General features: G+C 35.6%; 1 protein-coding gene across 6 annotated transcripts in view; it reads right to left on the bottom strand.

The window, feature by feature from the left end:
- ANKHD1 (ankyrin repeat and KH domain containing 1) overlaps positions 1–16854 on the bottom strand; it is a 126212-nt gene that overhangs the window by 81368 nt on the left and 27990 nt on the right. For all 6 annotated transcript variants that reach the window (XM_064595991.1, XM_045893723.3, XM_064595992.1 and 3 more), the window contains exons 3-7: positions 11374–11530; positions 9834–9981; positions 9098–9245; positions 7003–7236; positions 4786–4880 (exon numbers count right to left, since the gene is read on the bottom strand). In XM_064595991.1, the coding sequence (XP_064452061.1) occupies positions 4786–4880; positions 7003–7236; positions 9098–9245; positions 9834–9981; positions 11374–11530 (782 nt within the window). The remainder of the gene's footprint in view (positions 1–4785; positions 4881–7002; positions 7237–9097; positions 9246–9833; positions 9982–11373; positions 11531–16854) is intronic.

Here is a 16854-nt window from a genome sequence, read left to right as displayed (position 1 = left end):
GGTGCACATACCCTTTCGGATCCCTACTTTTGTATCTTTGGGGTAAATACCCAGTAGTGCAATTGCTGGGTTGTAGGGTAGCTCTATTTTCAACTTTTTGAGGAACCTCCATACTGTTTTCCAGAGTGGCTGCACCAGCTTGCATTCCTACCAACAGTGTAGGAGGGTTCCCCTTTCTCCGCATCCCCGCCAACATCTGTCATTTCCTGACTTGTTAATTTTAGCCATTCTGACTGGTGTGAGGTGGTATGTCATTGAGGTTTTGATTTGGATTTCCCTGATGCCGAGTGATATTGAGCACTTTTTCATGTGTCTGTTGGCCATTTGGATGGCTTCTTTGGAAAAATGTTCATGTCTTCTGCCCATTTCTTGATTGGATTCTTTGTTCTTTGGGTGTTGAGTTTGATAAGTTCTTTATAGATTTTGGATACTAGCCCTTTATCTGATATGTCATTTGCAAATATCTTCTCCCATTCTGTCGGTTGTCTTTTGGTTTTGTTGACTGTTTCCTTTGCTTTGCAGAAGCTTTTTATCTTGATGAAGTCCCAATAGTTCATTTTTGCCCTTGCTTCCCTTGCCTTTGGCGATGTTTCTAGGAAGAAGTTGCTGCGGCTGAGGTCGAAGAGGTTGCTGCCTGTGTTCTCCTTTAGGATTTTGATGGACTCCTGTCTCACATTGAGGTCTTTCAACCATTTGGAGTCTATTCTTGTGTGTGGTGTAAGGAAATGGTCCAGTTTCATTCTTCTGCATGTGGTTATCCAGTTTTCCCAACACCATTTGTTGAAGAGACTGTCTTTTTTCCATTGGACATTTTTTCCTGCTTTGTCAAAGATTAGTTGACCATAGAGTTGAGGGTCCATTTCTGGGCTCTCTATTCTGTTCCATTGATCTATGTGTCTGTTTTTGTGCCAGTACCATACTGTCTTGATGATGACAGCTTTGTAATAGAGCTGGAAGTCCGGAATTGTGATGCTGCCAGCTTTGCTTTTCTTTTTCAACATTCCTCTGGCTTTTCGGGGTCTTTTCTGGTTCCATACAAATTTTAGGATTATTTGTTCCATTTCTTTGAAAAAAGTGGATGGTATTTTGATGGGGATTGCACTGAATGTGTAGATTGCTCTAGGTAGCATTGACATCTTCACCATATTTGTTCTTCCAATCCATGAGCATGGAACGTTTTTCCATTTCTTTGTGTCTTCCTCAATTTCTTTCATGAGTATTTTATAGTTTTCTGAGTACAGATCCTTTGCCTCTTTGGTTAGATTTATGCCTAGGTATCTTATGGTTTGGGGTGCAATTGTAAATGGGATTGACTCCTTAATTTCTCTTTCCTCTGTCTTATTGGTGTATAGGAATGCCACTGACTTCTGTGCATTGATTTTATATCCTGCCACTTTACTGAATTCCTGTATGAGTTCTAGCAGTTTTGGGGTGGAGTCTTTGGGGTTTTCCACATAAAGGATATACAGTTTTATTGAAAGCTAAAAATAGGCTCTAAAGTAATGTAAACGTACAAAGCACAAATCTCCTTGAATGTTGCTTAAAGGAATATATGAATAACAAGGATGTGTATTATGGATATATATGATTAATTTGTAATATTTTAAAAATAACTTCTAAAGAATGCATAAGCTGCATATATAACTCAGGAGATTCCATATCTTTCTTCTATTTCAAAGGAAAGATTCTAAAATATAAAATTTCTTAGAGAAAGAAGCTCCTCTTCAGACATGAACAAGAAAAAACAATTAAAATTGTGTCAACAGTTTTGAGTTTATGAATTCTAGAGATTAAAATATTTTACTCTAGTGGGAAAAAATGAAAGTAACACTGTTACTTCTGCATTTCTGTGTCTGATCGGGAGGCTGTGCTTTGTTAAAAAGAATAGATGTCATTGCATAGTGTATATATAACTATTCAGGTATCAGCTGAGATTAAATATAGGTCCATTTTTGTTATAGACTTTTAATATTGAAGTTAATAGTTTTGGGTGTTAACTTCACTGGAAAACAAACCATTTTTAATTTCAGTTAACTTTAAAAACAAGCATTCTGAACAAATAAAAAATGTCATTTTACTTTAAAAAAAAAGATGTGGTGTGTGTGTATAGATACACATATATATACACATATAGATACACACACACACGATGGAATATTATTCAGCTTAATTAAAAAAGAATGAAATCTTGACATTTGCAACAACATGGATGGAGCTAAAGTATAAAACTAAGTAAAGTAAGTCAGAAAAAGACAAATACCATATGATTGCACTCATATGCAGAATTTAAGAAACAAAACAAATGAACTAAGGGGAAAAAAAAGAGAGAGAAACAAACCAAGAAACAGACTCTTAATTACAGAGAACAAACTGATAGTTACCAGAGGGGAGGTGGGTAGGGGCATGGGCAAAATACACAATGGGTATTAAAAAGTACACTTATCATGATGAGCACTAGGAATGTATAGAATTGTTGAATAAGAATATTGTACACCCAGGGCGCCTGGGTGGCTCAGTTGGTTAAGCAACTGCCTTCGGCTCAGGTCATGATCCTGGAGTCCTGGGATCGAGTCCCGCATCGGGCTCCCTGCTCGGCAGGGAGTCTGCTTCTCCCTCTGGTCCTCCCCCCTCTCATGCTCTCTCTATCTCATTCTCTCTCTCAAATAAATAAATAAAATCTTTTTTAAAAAAAAAAAAGAATATTGTACACCCAAAACTAATATAAAACTGTATGTTAAATATACTGAAATAAAATAAAATAACTTAATAAAAATTGTAAAAAATTACACAAAGTAGACATCAATTAAAATAACTGAAAAAAGACTAAACTCAAAACTGGCAGAAGGAAATAAAGGTTAGAACAGAGATGAATGCAATAGAGAGAGAAAAATCAATGAAATCAAAAGCTGGTTCTTTGAAAAGATCAACAAAATTGAGAAACCTTTAGCTAGATGGACAAAGAAAAATTTAAATTAGTGAAATCAGAAATGAAAGTGGGGACAGTACTACCAATTCTACAGAAATAAAAAGGATTATAAGATAGCACACTGAACAATTGTATGCTGACAAATTGAATAACCTAGATGAAATGGAAAAATTCCTAGAAACACAAAACCTATCAAGACTAAATCACAAAGAAATAGAAAATCTGAATACAACTTTAACTAGTAAAGGGACTGAATCAGTAATAAAAAAAAAAAAAAATCTCTCAACAAAGAAAACTTATGGACTTGATGGTTTCTCTGGTGAATTCTACCAATTCTACCAAACATTTAAAAAAGAATTAACACCAATCCTTCTCAAACTACTTCAAAAAACTGAAGGTGAGGGAACACTTCTTAACTCATTCTATGAGACTAGCATTATCCTGATACCAAAGTCAGCCACAGACACTACAAGGAAAGTACAGACCAATGTCTTTTATGAATACTGAATGCTAAAATCCTCAAGAAAATACTAGCAAAGTGAACTCAGCAGCATATTAAAAGGTTTATACACCATGATCAAGGAGGATTTATTCCTGGAATTCAAGGATGGTTCAACATAAGAAAATAAAACAATGTAATACACCACATTAACAGGATAAAGAGGAAAAAAAAATCACAGTATCTTCTCCATTGATACAAAAAAGGCATCTAACAAAAAATCTTTTTCATGATGAAAACTCTCAACAAATAAGGACTAGAAGGAAACTACCACAACATAATAAAAGCTAAATATGAAAAACCCACAGTAAACATCTACTCAATGGTGAAGACAGAAAGGTTTTCTTCTAATATCAGGAACAAGGCAAGGATGCCCACTTTCACCGCTTCTATTCAAATAGTACTGGAAGTTCTGGCCAGAGCAATTAGGCAAGAAAAGCGGTGGGGGGGAAAAGGCATCCAAATAAGAAAGGAAGAAATAAAATTATCTCTGTTCACAGATGATATGTAGGAAACCCTAAAGACTATACACACAAAGAAGAGAAGAAGGAGTGATTGTTGACATGGGCTGAGAAGAAAGCTCTTGGCAAAGCAATGTCCCCACTAAGAGGCCGCCTATCCTTCAAGGTGGGCTTAATAATGTCACCACCTTAGGAGAAAATAAGAAGGCTTAGCTGGTAGTGACTGCACATGATGTGGATCCCACTGAGTTGGTTATTTTTCTGCCTGCCCTATGTGATAAGATGGGGGTTTCCTACTTCATTATCAAGGGGAAGGCCAGGCTAGGGTGTCTGGTCCACAGGAAGGCCTGCACCACTGTAGCCTTCACACAGGTTAACTCAGAAAACAGAGGAGCTCTGGCTAAGCTGGCAGAAGCTATCAGGACCAATTATAATGACAGATATGATGAGATCTGCTGTCACTGGGGAGGCAAGGTCCTGGGTCCAAACTCAGTGATTCACATTGCCAAGATGGAAAAAACAAAGGCTAAAGGACTGGCCACCCAACTGGGCTAAGTGTATGCTGTTGAATTTTCTGTACATAAAAGCAATAACAAGTTTTCTTTAAAAAAAAAAACAAAAAAAAAAACCAGGGACGCCTGGGTGGCTCAGTCAGTTAAGTGTCTGCCTTTGGCTCAGGTCATGATCCCAGGGTCCTGGGATCGAGTCCCGTATCAGGCTCCCCGCACAGAGGGGATCCTGCTTCTCCCTCTGCCTGCCGCTCCTCCTGATTGTGCTCACTCGCTCTCAATCTCTCCCCCTCTCTTTGACAATAAAATCTTTAAAAACAAAACAAAAACAAAGGTTAAACACAGCATTGCTTTTCAATGTCATCTCAAATGAGTACAATTGAAAATTACCATGCAAGCCTCCATTAAGGCAGTGTGCATCTCATCTGTTTTGTGCTCTTGATCTGCACCAGCATCAAGGAGAAAGCGAACCATATCCAAATGGCCTTAAAAAAAAAAAGAAAAGAACATGAATTTTCAAACCGTATTTCTGAAGAATTGAGTTATTAATTTAATACAAATGGGGAATCCTTTTCTTTCAGGTATCTATACAAAAATTTATGAGAACTGATTTTTCATTCAATAAAGGAATGACCGTTTTACAAAGCCAATCCAAAATAATAAGCACGCTCTCATCAAGGTATCTAGGTTTTAAAGACTGAACTAGTAGAAAGCACATAACTCAAGTAAAGCAATAATACCATTCTTTGATTTAATCTATATAAACTATCAAACTATCAAATCAAAACACTGAAATCAAATAGAATGCTAGGTAAAATGTGTTTGGATCATATTTTTCATAAAAACAGCATTAAAATAATGACCATAAACTCACTGTGGCAATGAACAGGCACAGAAAACTCCATTCAAAATAATTTCAACCCTCTGGATACATTTAATATATAAAAAGCCTTAACAGTCAGTAAGAAAAAGACAAACACTCCAGTAGAAAAATGGATGAAGGACATGAAATGGTTATTAAAAAAGAAATGTAAATGAATGCTAAACTGACAAAAAAATTAAACCTTCCTATTAAACAAATGCAAATTAAAATAAGACACCATTTTTTACTATCAAAATGGCAAATATTAAAAAGAATGATAATACCCAGTGTTGGTGAGGGTGTAGGGTGGGATAAAGGGCACTCTCAAACACTGCTGGTGGGAGTGTAAATTGTTTCAACCTTTCTAGAAGGCTATTTGGCAATATGTATCAAAAGCCTTAAAAATGTCCATACCCTTTGACCCAGCAATTCCACTTCCAGGAATTTATCCTAAGGAAATAATCAGAGATTAGGCAAAGATGTCTGCACAAGGATGTTATTACAGTGTTTTTAATAATAGTGAAAACTGGGAACAATTCAAGTGTCCAACAATAGGCAATTATGGTACATCCATTTGATGTATTTGCAGAGACTACTAGTTCCCTACTCAATACCCACTCTTTCAGTCTTCCATAGTAACAGAACTCTGATTTTTATCTGAGTGGCAACATGCCTCACTAAAAGACTACATTTCCCAGCTTCCCTTGCTATGTGTAGCCAATGAAATGTAAGTGGGAGCTATAAGGCAGAACTTCTAAGAAGATTCCTTAAAGGTAGCTTACTGATTTGGAAAGCACTCCCCATTTTGCCCTTAGCCTCTTTGTCCTACAACATAGATTGCTGGGGCTTTAGCTACCATCTTGGATTACAGGTAACTTTGAGAATAGAAATCAAATAGTAGGAAGACAGAACAGAAAAACAGAATTTTGAGATCTTGATAGCAGTAGAACAGCTATACTAGTTCTAGACAGCCTATACCCTTGGACTTGATTTATGTAAAAAAAACCAAAAAACAAAAACAAGCTTCTCTTTTGTTTAAATCATTATTAATTTAGGTTTCATGACACATGCAGCCATACCCACTCCTAGCTGAAATAGTGAAATACTATGTGGTCATCAAAAGTTGTGTTACAAAAATATTTATTGAGATGGGAAATGTACATGATATATTGCTAAATATAATAAGCAGACTATAAAGCAAGTATGGTTGTTTAGTTTAAATATATATATATATATATTTGTTTATACATATATGCTTAAAAAACACACTGGAAATAAGTATACTAAAATACTGCTTACATGCTTTAATCTTTATGTGGTAACAATACATGTCATTGTAAAATTTCTTTTCCTTATGCTTTTCTGTGTTTTTGAGGTTTTCTGTATCAACTGTGATTATTACCATTATTTGAGTGTGTATTATTTTTGAAATAAAGGTTGGAAAAATCATATAAAACAAAAATTATTAAAAAATGGAAACCCTCTAAATCTGTGCTACAAGTTTTCGTTGACTTCATAGCTACCTGAATAAATTTGAATTAAAATAATAAACATACACTGTGAAATTATACTTTATGAAATACAGGCTAAAATGGACTTTCTATATAATCTCTTACAAGTTACATAATTTGACAGCACAGGGAAAACATAAATATAAAATTAATTCAAATACTCAATACTCAAATATTTAAATATGCAAAGCTGTTATGAAAAAAACTGTAAATATTCATATATAGAAAGAGTACCTTTGTAGCATGCAAGGGTAAGAGCACTTTCTTTGAATTCATTAGAATGAGTGTTGATGCCTGCCCCATGATCCAGAAGAACTCTTGCAACTTCCACATGACCTGCACTGGCAGCTTCCATTAAGGGGGTATGTCCATTTTCATTATGATCTTCTATATTTGCACCTTCATTAAGTAGCACTTTCACAATGTCAACAAATCCTCCAGCACAGGCATATGTTAGTGCAGTATTTCCTATCAAAGAAAAAAAGATATACAGAATTATGATAAAATGGATAAAATTATAACTATGCTATGCTCTAGTTCTACCCCTTCAATTCCCTTACATAAACTGCTAGAACTATCATCTCACCTTTTTTTGTTCTATTGGTTAGAAGCATCATCTTAATTTTCTCACTAATTAAAAGATTTACTATAGGGGCACCTGGGTGGCTCAGTTGGTTAAGTGTCTGCCTTTGGCTCAGGTCATGATCTCCAGGTCCTGGGATGGGGCCCCATGTTGGGCTTCCTGCTCAGCAGGGAGTCTGCTTCTCTCTTTCTCTCTCCCTCTGCCCCTCCCCCCGGCTCATTCTCTCCCTTTCTCTGTCTCAAATAAATAAATAAATAAAATCTTTAAAAATAAATAAATAAAAGATTTGTTATAAACAGGCCAATTTACTTATTTTCCTACTAGATTAAAGATATGTGTCAGAAGGAAAATGTACCTAAAACAATGAACAGTCTTATGAATAAATCTGCATAGATAAAGGAAAGGTAAAAGGAAATTAAGAAATGAATATACATAGAAAGAAAATGTTAAGGATTTCTAGGCTGTACAGTATCAAAAGAAAAAGGAGTAATTTTGAATGATACACTAGAATATTTTAAATAAAAACATACTGAAAGGGATTTTTCAAGATGACACTTCATCTTACTTGACAAGCTAATGAAGTAGGAAGATATAACCCCTCAGCATAACTCCTTCAAAAGAAAAATTTCTTTAAAAGGTCATTATCCCATTATTGGTTTGCCACTTATTTCTTTCCTGATTTTGTTTTGAGGATTTTTATTTATTAGAGGAGGTAAGGGAGATGGTTTAACTATGTATTAGTATGGCATTGAAGAAGACGGTTTTAAAAATTCAGCAAGAAAAAGAAAAGTAACATTCCAGAATCCAATGTGTTCAGAATTCAACTGTTCAACCATTTTACACATTATGCATGTTACTATTATTACAACTAAGACAAAGCAGTCAGCAAAATAGTCTACAATCCCTTCTAGGAAGTCTTGCTCATCATCTACATTTAATATTTACTTAATGGTATGGAACAATGATACACTTTCATTATATGTTGCTGCCTCACCAAATCCAAGTAATCTTTTTTTTTTTTTTTAAAGATTTTATTTATTTATTTGAGAGAGAGAGAATGAGAGAGAGCACATGAGAGGGGGGAGGGTCAGAGGGAGAAGCAGACTCCCTGCCAAGCAGGGAGCCCGATGCGGGACTCGATCCAGGGACTCCAGGATCATGACCTGAGCCGAAGGCAGTTGCTCAACCAACTGAGCCACCCAGGCGCCCCCAAATCCAAGTAATCTTACTCCTAAAACTGTATCTGTAACTCAAGACACATGACCAACGCTCCTCCTATCTATGCGTCTGGCAAGTATAAATAACTAAAAGAATACCTCTTACTAGAATAGAATTCATCCTGCCACAAGAATATCTTAGTAGTAAATGCATTCAGTATGCCTGACATGAAAAACCCCACAGGGTAAATACCCTCAGGTTAATCTATAATCTAAAGTCAAGGCAGTAGGATTTAAATGAGATAAAGAATTATAAGACATACAGTTCATAATTTTGCCTCTTTATGTTACATATCATTATGGCAAAAAAGAAACTGTCTCCAGCAGAAAAACTGTCAATCTTAGGCAAAGAGAATCTCAGTCTTTTGAAGATACCAAATTAATTTATATTTTACTCAGTTTCTAGACAACGGCTAAGATTTTTCTGTAGTGTGATTTTCCAGTTGTAAAAATCAAATTTTTATCTCTTAGGTTATAATTAAATACATCAATTTATTTTCCTCAAATTAACACATAATTTTCTACTTACCTGTTGCTGACTGGGAGTTGACATCTGCATCATGAAGAAGTAATAATTTCACAATATCTAAATAACCTCCACTGGATGCTGCCATTAGGGGAGTTATGTCTCCTTTATTCCCTCTATCTTCAACATTAGCATGCATAGCAAGCAATACCTTTAAAACACATTACACAGAGAGAAAAACTGTCAGTTCTTACTGTTAATAGTATTTCTAGAGAAATAAATGCATAAATGCAACATAAAATGTTAACTGCTCTTGTCAAAGAATTTGTGTTATACTTGGGATTATCTAGCAATAGAACAGCAAAACTATACTCCCAAGACAGAAACTAACTGGTAAATACATGGTTATTTCCCAATATTGCTATAACAGACAAAAAATTAAAAGAATTGAGATAATCTGGATGAAATGACAATAAATCACTACTTTCCATTATTGTCATGAAATGACAATAAATCACTACTTTCCATTATAAAAATAATAAATTATTTTTAAAGACAAGTTGAAAATATCACTATTACTTTTATATGTTTCTTATTCATTAGGAACAGTTTTGAGTAAATGGCAGAAAAATGCACCATGCCCAGTTACATGTGTAGGCAACAAAATTACCAGTTTCTATTTTACCTACTGCCCAAAAGGAAGGAATTTGGCCTCTAATGATAATTTCTTTGATTAGTAATAAAAACAAAACATCAAAATCCTTCCACAATTTCAATACTCAAGAAAATTTCTGCTTACTTGTGCTAATTCATAATACCCTGCTGAGCAAGCCAGACACAGCAGACTTTCTCCTTCTTCTGTATGTTCATTTACACTTCTGCCTTCATCTAGCAATTTACGAACAGCATTCACATCCCCATCTGAACAAGCTTCTGCCAGACTACGACTGAAAACAAAACCATCAACAATTAACCAAGAAAGACTCAGAAACCTATGATAATAAATTATATTAAATACAAAGAGTCATACACAGAAAAATGTTTATACAGTAAGGAGAAAAATTGCACGAACATTTTGTGTGTTTGTAATACTAATTATTCATGTAGGCCAACCAAGCCAGAAAGGCAGTAAATTGAATATGAAAACAGCTGTCATTTTTATTTTCAAAATGTTCCAACATATTGTCATATTAATTTTTATTTTTTAAATTTTTTTATTATGTTAATCACCATACATTACATCATTAGTTTTTGATGTAGTGTTCCATGATTCATTGTTTGCGTATAACACCCAGGGCCCCATGCAGAAATGTGCCCTCTTTAATACCCATCACCAGGCTAACCCATCCCCCTACCCCCTCCCCTCTAGAACCCTCAGTTTGTTCTTCAGAGTCCAAAGTCTCTCATGGTTCATCTCCCCCTCCAATTTCCCCCCCCTTCATTCTTCCCCTCCTGCTATCTTTTTCTTCTTTTTTTTTTTTTTAAACATATATTATTTGTTTCAGAGGTACAGGTCTGTGATTCAACAGTCTTACACAATTCACAGCGCTCACCATAGCACATACCCTCCCCAATGTCTATCACCCAGCCACCCCATCCCTCCCACCCGTCATATTAATTTTTAAATAAAGTTTTAAAAAGTATTAGATGCACAAGTTTTTAAACTCTACCAATACAATAATTCCCAAAGATATTGGGATATAATTCTATGGCTTAAAATTTTATTTGGTAACAGAAGATGTAATTTATGTAAATATTTTACTGCACAATGGTTAACAAAATCAATAAATCTCAAACTTTAATGTGCATACAAATCACCCCTGTTTCTTGTTAAAATGCGGAATCTGATTCAGTAGTTCTGAGGTGAGGTCTGGGATTCTGCATTTCAAACAAGCTCTAAGGTGATGCTGATGCTGCTAGTTATGGACCATATCTGAGTAGCACGCACCTGGATTACTGAATTAACAACCCATTTCATTTATTATTTACTCAAGCAGTCAGCTTAGAGTTTACCACTATAATCTTTAGAACAAGTAATTTCCTTAGAAAGAGAAGTAAGATCTTACTTTGGATTTCTTACAGAGTCTAGTATAGTATAGTACATGCCACAAGAATGCTCAATGAATATGAGTAGACTGCAACAATAAAAATATAGTATCCAATTTCATATCTATGTAACATATATATATTTATATATCTACTTAAAATATAATATCCATTCTAATATCCGTTTAAAGTTATAATCCCCTCCAAAAGACAGAATTAACCAAAAGTTGCTACTTCCCCAAATTCCACTCAAGAAAATGTTTGATACCCAGAAAAAGTCATTATACACATACGTGTCTACTTGTCCTGCATTGTGGCTGTTTTCTGCTCTCATCCGTGTCAGTGCAGCAGCAGCTTCGTCTAATGCACAACTTACTGAGGAGGTCAGTCTCCGGAGTACCTCAGGATCTGCAAAAGCTTTACCATCAGCAGTTGACAATTTGCCAATTCCTTCAGTGTGCGTCAATCAATCAGGTAGCGCAGGGGAAGAAAAAGCAAAAAAGTGCAAATTGTAATTACACTGCTAAACACTGTTATCTAGGGCAAAAACGGCATAGTCTCCATAGATAAAGCTGACAATCAGAATATAAGGTTGGTATCAATTTTGCGACTAATGTCAAAAGGCCATCACATAACCACATCTCTACAAGGCATAAAATATTAATTTGTCCCATACCTAACTGCAAATGTAACTTAACATGATGCTCACTGATGTAAATGAATGAAAGTTCTTTCAAAATATATAGTCATACAAAAAGATCTCTAGTAGAAGATCATATTTATACTATTTTCAGTAGTAATGAAGTGGGTATTCAGCACTAATACAACAAACAATCCAACAGTTTCTCCCTCTGGTTGAATAGCCACCTAGAACCATCTTCTAGGGTAACAGTGTGAATTAAAATAAATTCATTCTAATATTTATTATGTGCTTATGATGTGCATGGCACTACAGACAAAAAGGGATAAGGCATAGTTCCTGTCCTTACAGAGCTCAGTCTAGTAGGACTATTAGATGTCTAAGTTGCGAATGAAACTTTTTTTCTAGATTCAGTGAGGAATCAGTGACAACTGTAACAGAAAATTTCAATGATAATATCACTGCCTGATCACTGTTGAAAATGAGAGGAAAATAGTCAATAAAGGTTTGGAGAACAACAAGGAAAACAAGAAGGGAAAACCTGCCCATTAAGATATAAAATGTATTATGATGCCAGGCAAATTCTAACAGTATGATACTTACACAGAAACAGATTATATCAAGGATATATAATAGAGACCCAAAAAAGACCCTAGATCATTTGTGAATTCAATGTGTATAGACATGCAATTTCAAATCAAAGGAGATGGGAGGGCTTATTTCAAAAAAACTGTTCAGAAATTGGTTACCAATTGAAAATTAAGATCTCTAATTCACAGCATTCACAAAAATATACAGGTAGGCTGAAGATTTAAATGTAAAAACAAAAAACAAAACCCTGAAAAGTACTATTATACTATGTAGTGTTTTTCTCTAGGGGACACTTTTCTTTTAAGATTTTTTATTTTATGTATTTGACAGAGACAGAGAGAGAGAGCACAGATAGGCAGAGCAGCAGGCAGAGGGAGGGGGAGAAGCAGGCTCCCCCGCTGAGCAGGGAGGCTGAGGCAGGGCTCGACCCCAGGACCCTGGGATCATAACCTGAGCTGAAGGCAGCCGCCTAACTGACTGGGCCACCCGAGCGCCCCTAGGGGAGACTTTCCTAAGCGTGAGACAAATTCCAAAAGCCACAGAACAAAAGATTAATACATGTGATATGAAACATTTCTAATTTCAGTAAAAATTTCTATATAATTAGGCACAACATAAAATTAAGGCAAAATAAAAACTGAAAATAATCAATACCCAATAAATTTATTATCATTTATAAAGAGTATGATGCAACTTACTGATATTAAAGGAACACAAACTATGAAACTGACAAAAAAACTGAAGAGTAAGGCCTTCTGAAACTGCTGATAGGAATGTATACTGGTACAAAGTTGGCAGGGTCAGGGCAAATTTGACAAGTTATCAAAATTTTATATGTAAACATCCTTTGACACAGTGATACCACTTTCTAATAATTTGTCCTATAAAGATACTTGCACAAATAAGAAAAGCTACAATGAATATAAACTACAGCATTATTTGTGATATTGGAAAATAGGAAATAATCTAAATATCTCTCAATAAGGAACTGGTAAAATAAATTATGGTACATCTAAGTAAGAGAATATTATCCTTTAAAAGAAGGAGAAAGATAGGGCTGCTTGGGTGGCTCAGTCGGTTAAGTGTCCAACTCTTGGTTTTGGCTTGGGTCGTGAACTACAGGTCCCCATGCTGGGCTCTGTGCTGGGTATGGAGCCTGCCTGAGATTCTTTCTCTTCCTCTCCCTGTGCCCCCTGCCTCCCCCACTCTAAAAAAATAAATTAAAATAAATAAATAAATAAATGAAGGAGAAAGATAGACATACCGTATTATAGAAGGATGCTCATAATAAAGTAAAAAAAAAAGGAAGTTATATTATGTGTAATAGGACCTTACTTCATTATTTTAAAAATTATGTATATTTAAACATATACATGTATTTATAAAGCTACAAAGGAACAAGTCTGGAAGTATATGTAAACTTTAACAGTGGGAAGGTTTTATTATCTACTTAATACATTTTATATTGCTTTACCTATTTCTAATTGTATTACATTTATAATTTAGAAAGTAATTTTGGGGCGCCTGGGTGGCTCAGATGGTTAAGCATCTGCCTTCGGCTCGGGTCCTGATCCCCAGGTCCTGGGATAGAGCCCCACGTCTGGCTCCTGGCTCAGCGGGGAGCCTGCTTCTCCCTCTGCCTCTCCCCCTGCTCGTGCTCTCTCTCTCTCCGCATCTCTGTGTCTCGAATGAATAAATAAAATCTTTAAAAAAGAAAATAATTTTAAAATTCTTCTTTAAATAGCTTTAATTTTTTTTCTAAAGTTTACTTACTTAAATATCTCTACACCCAACATGGAGCTGAAACTCACAATCCTGAAATCAAGAGTCACACGTTCTTGTAACTGAGCCAGTGAGGCACCCCTGAAATAATTTTAGTTCTTAATTTTCTCTAAGAATATCAAAGAACTTTAAAGAAAAATTTTTTTCAAATTCCTTTTTTCAGTTAAAATAGTGTCAAGAATTCTATCTTCCTTAAGAAGCCTAGTAATCCCTAATATGTTCTTATAATTAAAAACACAGAGTCTAGGGGCACCTAGCTGGCTCAGTTGGAAGAGCGTGTGACTCTGGATCTCAAGGTCATGAGTTCGAGCCCCTCTACACCCATGGGTATAGAGATTACTTTAAAAAAAAAAACAAAGAATCTAAAATTCCTCAGTAAAAAGTCCAAAAAGCAAATGAAAATACTGAAGCACAAAAAGAAAATATTCAACCAACAGTCAACTTGCACAGGTCTTAGAAAGGACCACGTCAGGGGGCCTGGGTGGCCCAGTTGGTTAAGCATTTGCCTTTGGCTCAGGTCGTGATCCCAGGGTCCTGGGATCAAGTCCCACATTTGGCTCCCTGCTCAGCGGGGGGCCTGCTTCTCCCTCTCCCTCTGCCTGCCCCTCTGCCTACTTGTGCTCTCTCTCTCTGTCAAATAAATAAATAAAATCTTAAAAAAACAAAAAAACAAAAAAACGAAAGGACCACATCATTTAAAATACATCTGACTGGGGCTCTGGGTGGCTCAGTTGGTTAAGCAACCAACTGGTGATTTCAGCTCAGGTCATGATCTCATGGATTGTGAAATCAAGCCCTGACATCGGGCTCTGTGTTCAGCGGGGAGTCTGCTTGACAATCTCTCCCTCTGCTCCTCCCCCAACTCATGCTCTCTCCTCTATCCATCTCTCTCTCTCTCTGAAATAAATAAATCTTAAAATAATCTGACAATTTCTTTAGACAGAACATTCTATCCAACCATGTATGGAGTTTAAATTGTCAAAATTGAAAAATTCAATAGTTTTTCACACCTCCTGGAAGGCAGATAATCATTATTTTTAAGGTTTATTGTTTATCAATATAGGTATGAAAAACAAACAATTCTAAGGTATCTTGCTACTTATCCCAACTTACTAAGAACAAAAGGAAAACAGGGAAAGAAAAATGCTTAATGTACCAGAAAACAGCCCTGAATGAGAATCATGAGGTGCCCAGAAAAAAAGAAAAATGAGTTTAAAACCCTTAATTAGGGATTAAGGAGTAATACTTACATGTGTGAAGCACAAGCCTAAACCAGAGAGTAAAAATGTACTACCACCAGTAAACAAAACTTGATCTGGGGAAGAAAAGGAAAGCAGAGAAGACCCAGAGAAGAGAGATGTCTTTTCTACACATTTCTCTCTGCTCTAAGCAAAATAATTTAAGGTTCCAAAACAAAACAAAAACAAAACAAAGCAAAACAAACAAAGAACCCAAAATTAGAGGGTGATCATGGCACTGCCAGTTCAGGAATCTTATACAGTATATCCCTGTATCACAAGTAGGGGACACACTAGAAATCCAGACTCTAAGGGAGGGACATTCAGTGTTATTACTAATGTGATCTTTATACCTTTCTTAAAAAAATTACTAGTTCTGCGTTAAAGAGTCTTATTTTGTTGTGTTTAATTTTAAGTTACTATCAGTTCCAAAAAGACACAGTAAGTAGACTAAAAGTCAATCTGCTACAAACTATACCTATATTTTTCTATAACTGGACAAAGTTAAAGAAATAACAAAATGATATCAAGTAAGCTCATTCTTAATATAACATCTATGTCTTTCCAAGAATAATATAAAAACGCTCAATTTATTTTAGCTCTTATTTGTCCTAGTCATTATTTGGTGAAACGTAATACTGTTTTTCTTCAGTCAATATGAAATGTGCTAAAAGGCTGCTGTGATTTTTCTGAACACCATTCTTTAATATCATATTTATTAAAGTACTCAGAAACTGGGGACACCCAGCTGGCTCAGTCAGAAGAGCATGTGACTCTTGATCTCCATATTTTGAGTTGGAGCCCCACACTGGGTGTAAAAAGTACTTAAATAAATAAACATTTAAAAAAATTAAAAATTAAAAAAAGTACTCAGAAACCAAATGGAATTTTCTATACTTTTTTAAAGATTTTATTTATTTATTTGTCAGAGAGAGAGCACAGCAGGGGGAGTGGCAGGCAAAAGGAGAAGCAGGCTCCCCGCTGAGCAGGGAGCCCGATGCAGGACTCAATCCCAGGACCCCAAGATCAGGACCTGAGCAAAGGCAGATGCTTAACTGACTGAGCCACCCAGGCCTCTTGAAATTTTCTATACTTTTAAAACCTTTCTATGGGGCACCTGGGTGGCTCAGTTGGTTGAACGTCCAACTCTTGGTTTTGGCTCAGGTCATAATTTTACAAGTCGTGGGACTGAGCCTCACATCGGGCTCAGATTCTTTCTCCCTCTCCTTCTGCCTGTCCCCATTCATGCACTCTCTCTCACTCTCTCAAACAAATAAATAAAATCTTAAAAAAAAAACCCAAAACTTTTTATTTTGAATTTTCTGCATTTTAATGGTTTTAACATGGGTAAGGTATGTATATGGCACTCTAACAAGCTTTTAGGCACTACTTTAGTTTTTATTTTTTGGGCACTATTTTCAAAAATAACCTACACATTCTTTTTTTTTTTTTTTTAAAGATTTTATTTATTTGAGAGAGAGAGAGAATGAGAGAGAGAGCATGAGAGGGGGGAGGGTCAGAGG

Source organism: Mirounga angustirostris, unplaced genomic scaffold, assembly GCF_029215605.1.
Source record: "Mirounga angustirostris isolate CCGP_5_RB_7025 unplaced genomic scaffold, mMirAng1.0.hap1 SCAF_7, whole genome shotgun sequence".
Taxonomy (NCBI): domain Eukaryota; kingdom Metazoa; phylum Chordata; class Mammalia; order Carnivora; family Phocidae; genus Mirounga; species Mirounga angustirostris.
Note: the sequence above shows the minus strand (reverse complement) of the source record. Positions and strands in the feature narration are given on the sequence as shown.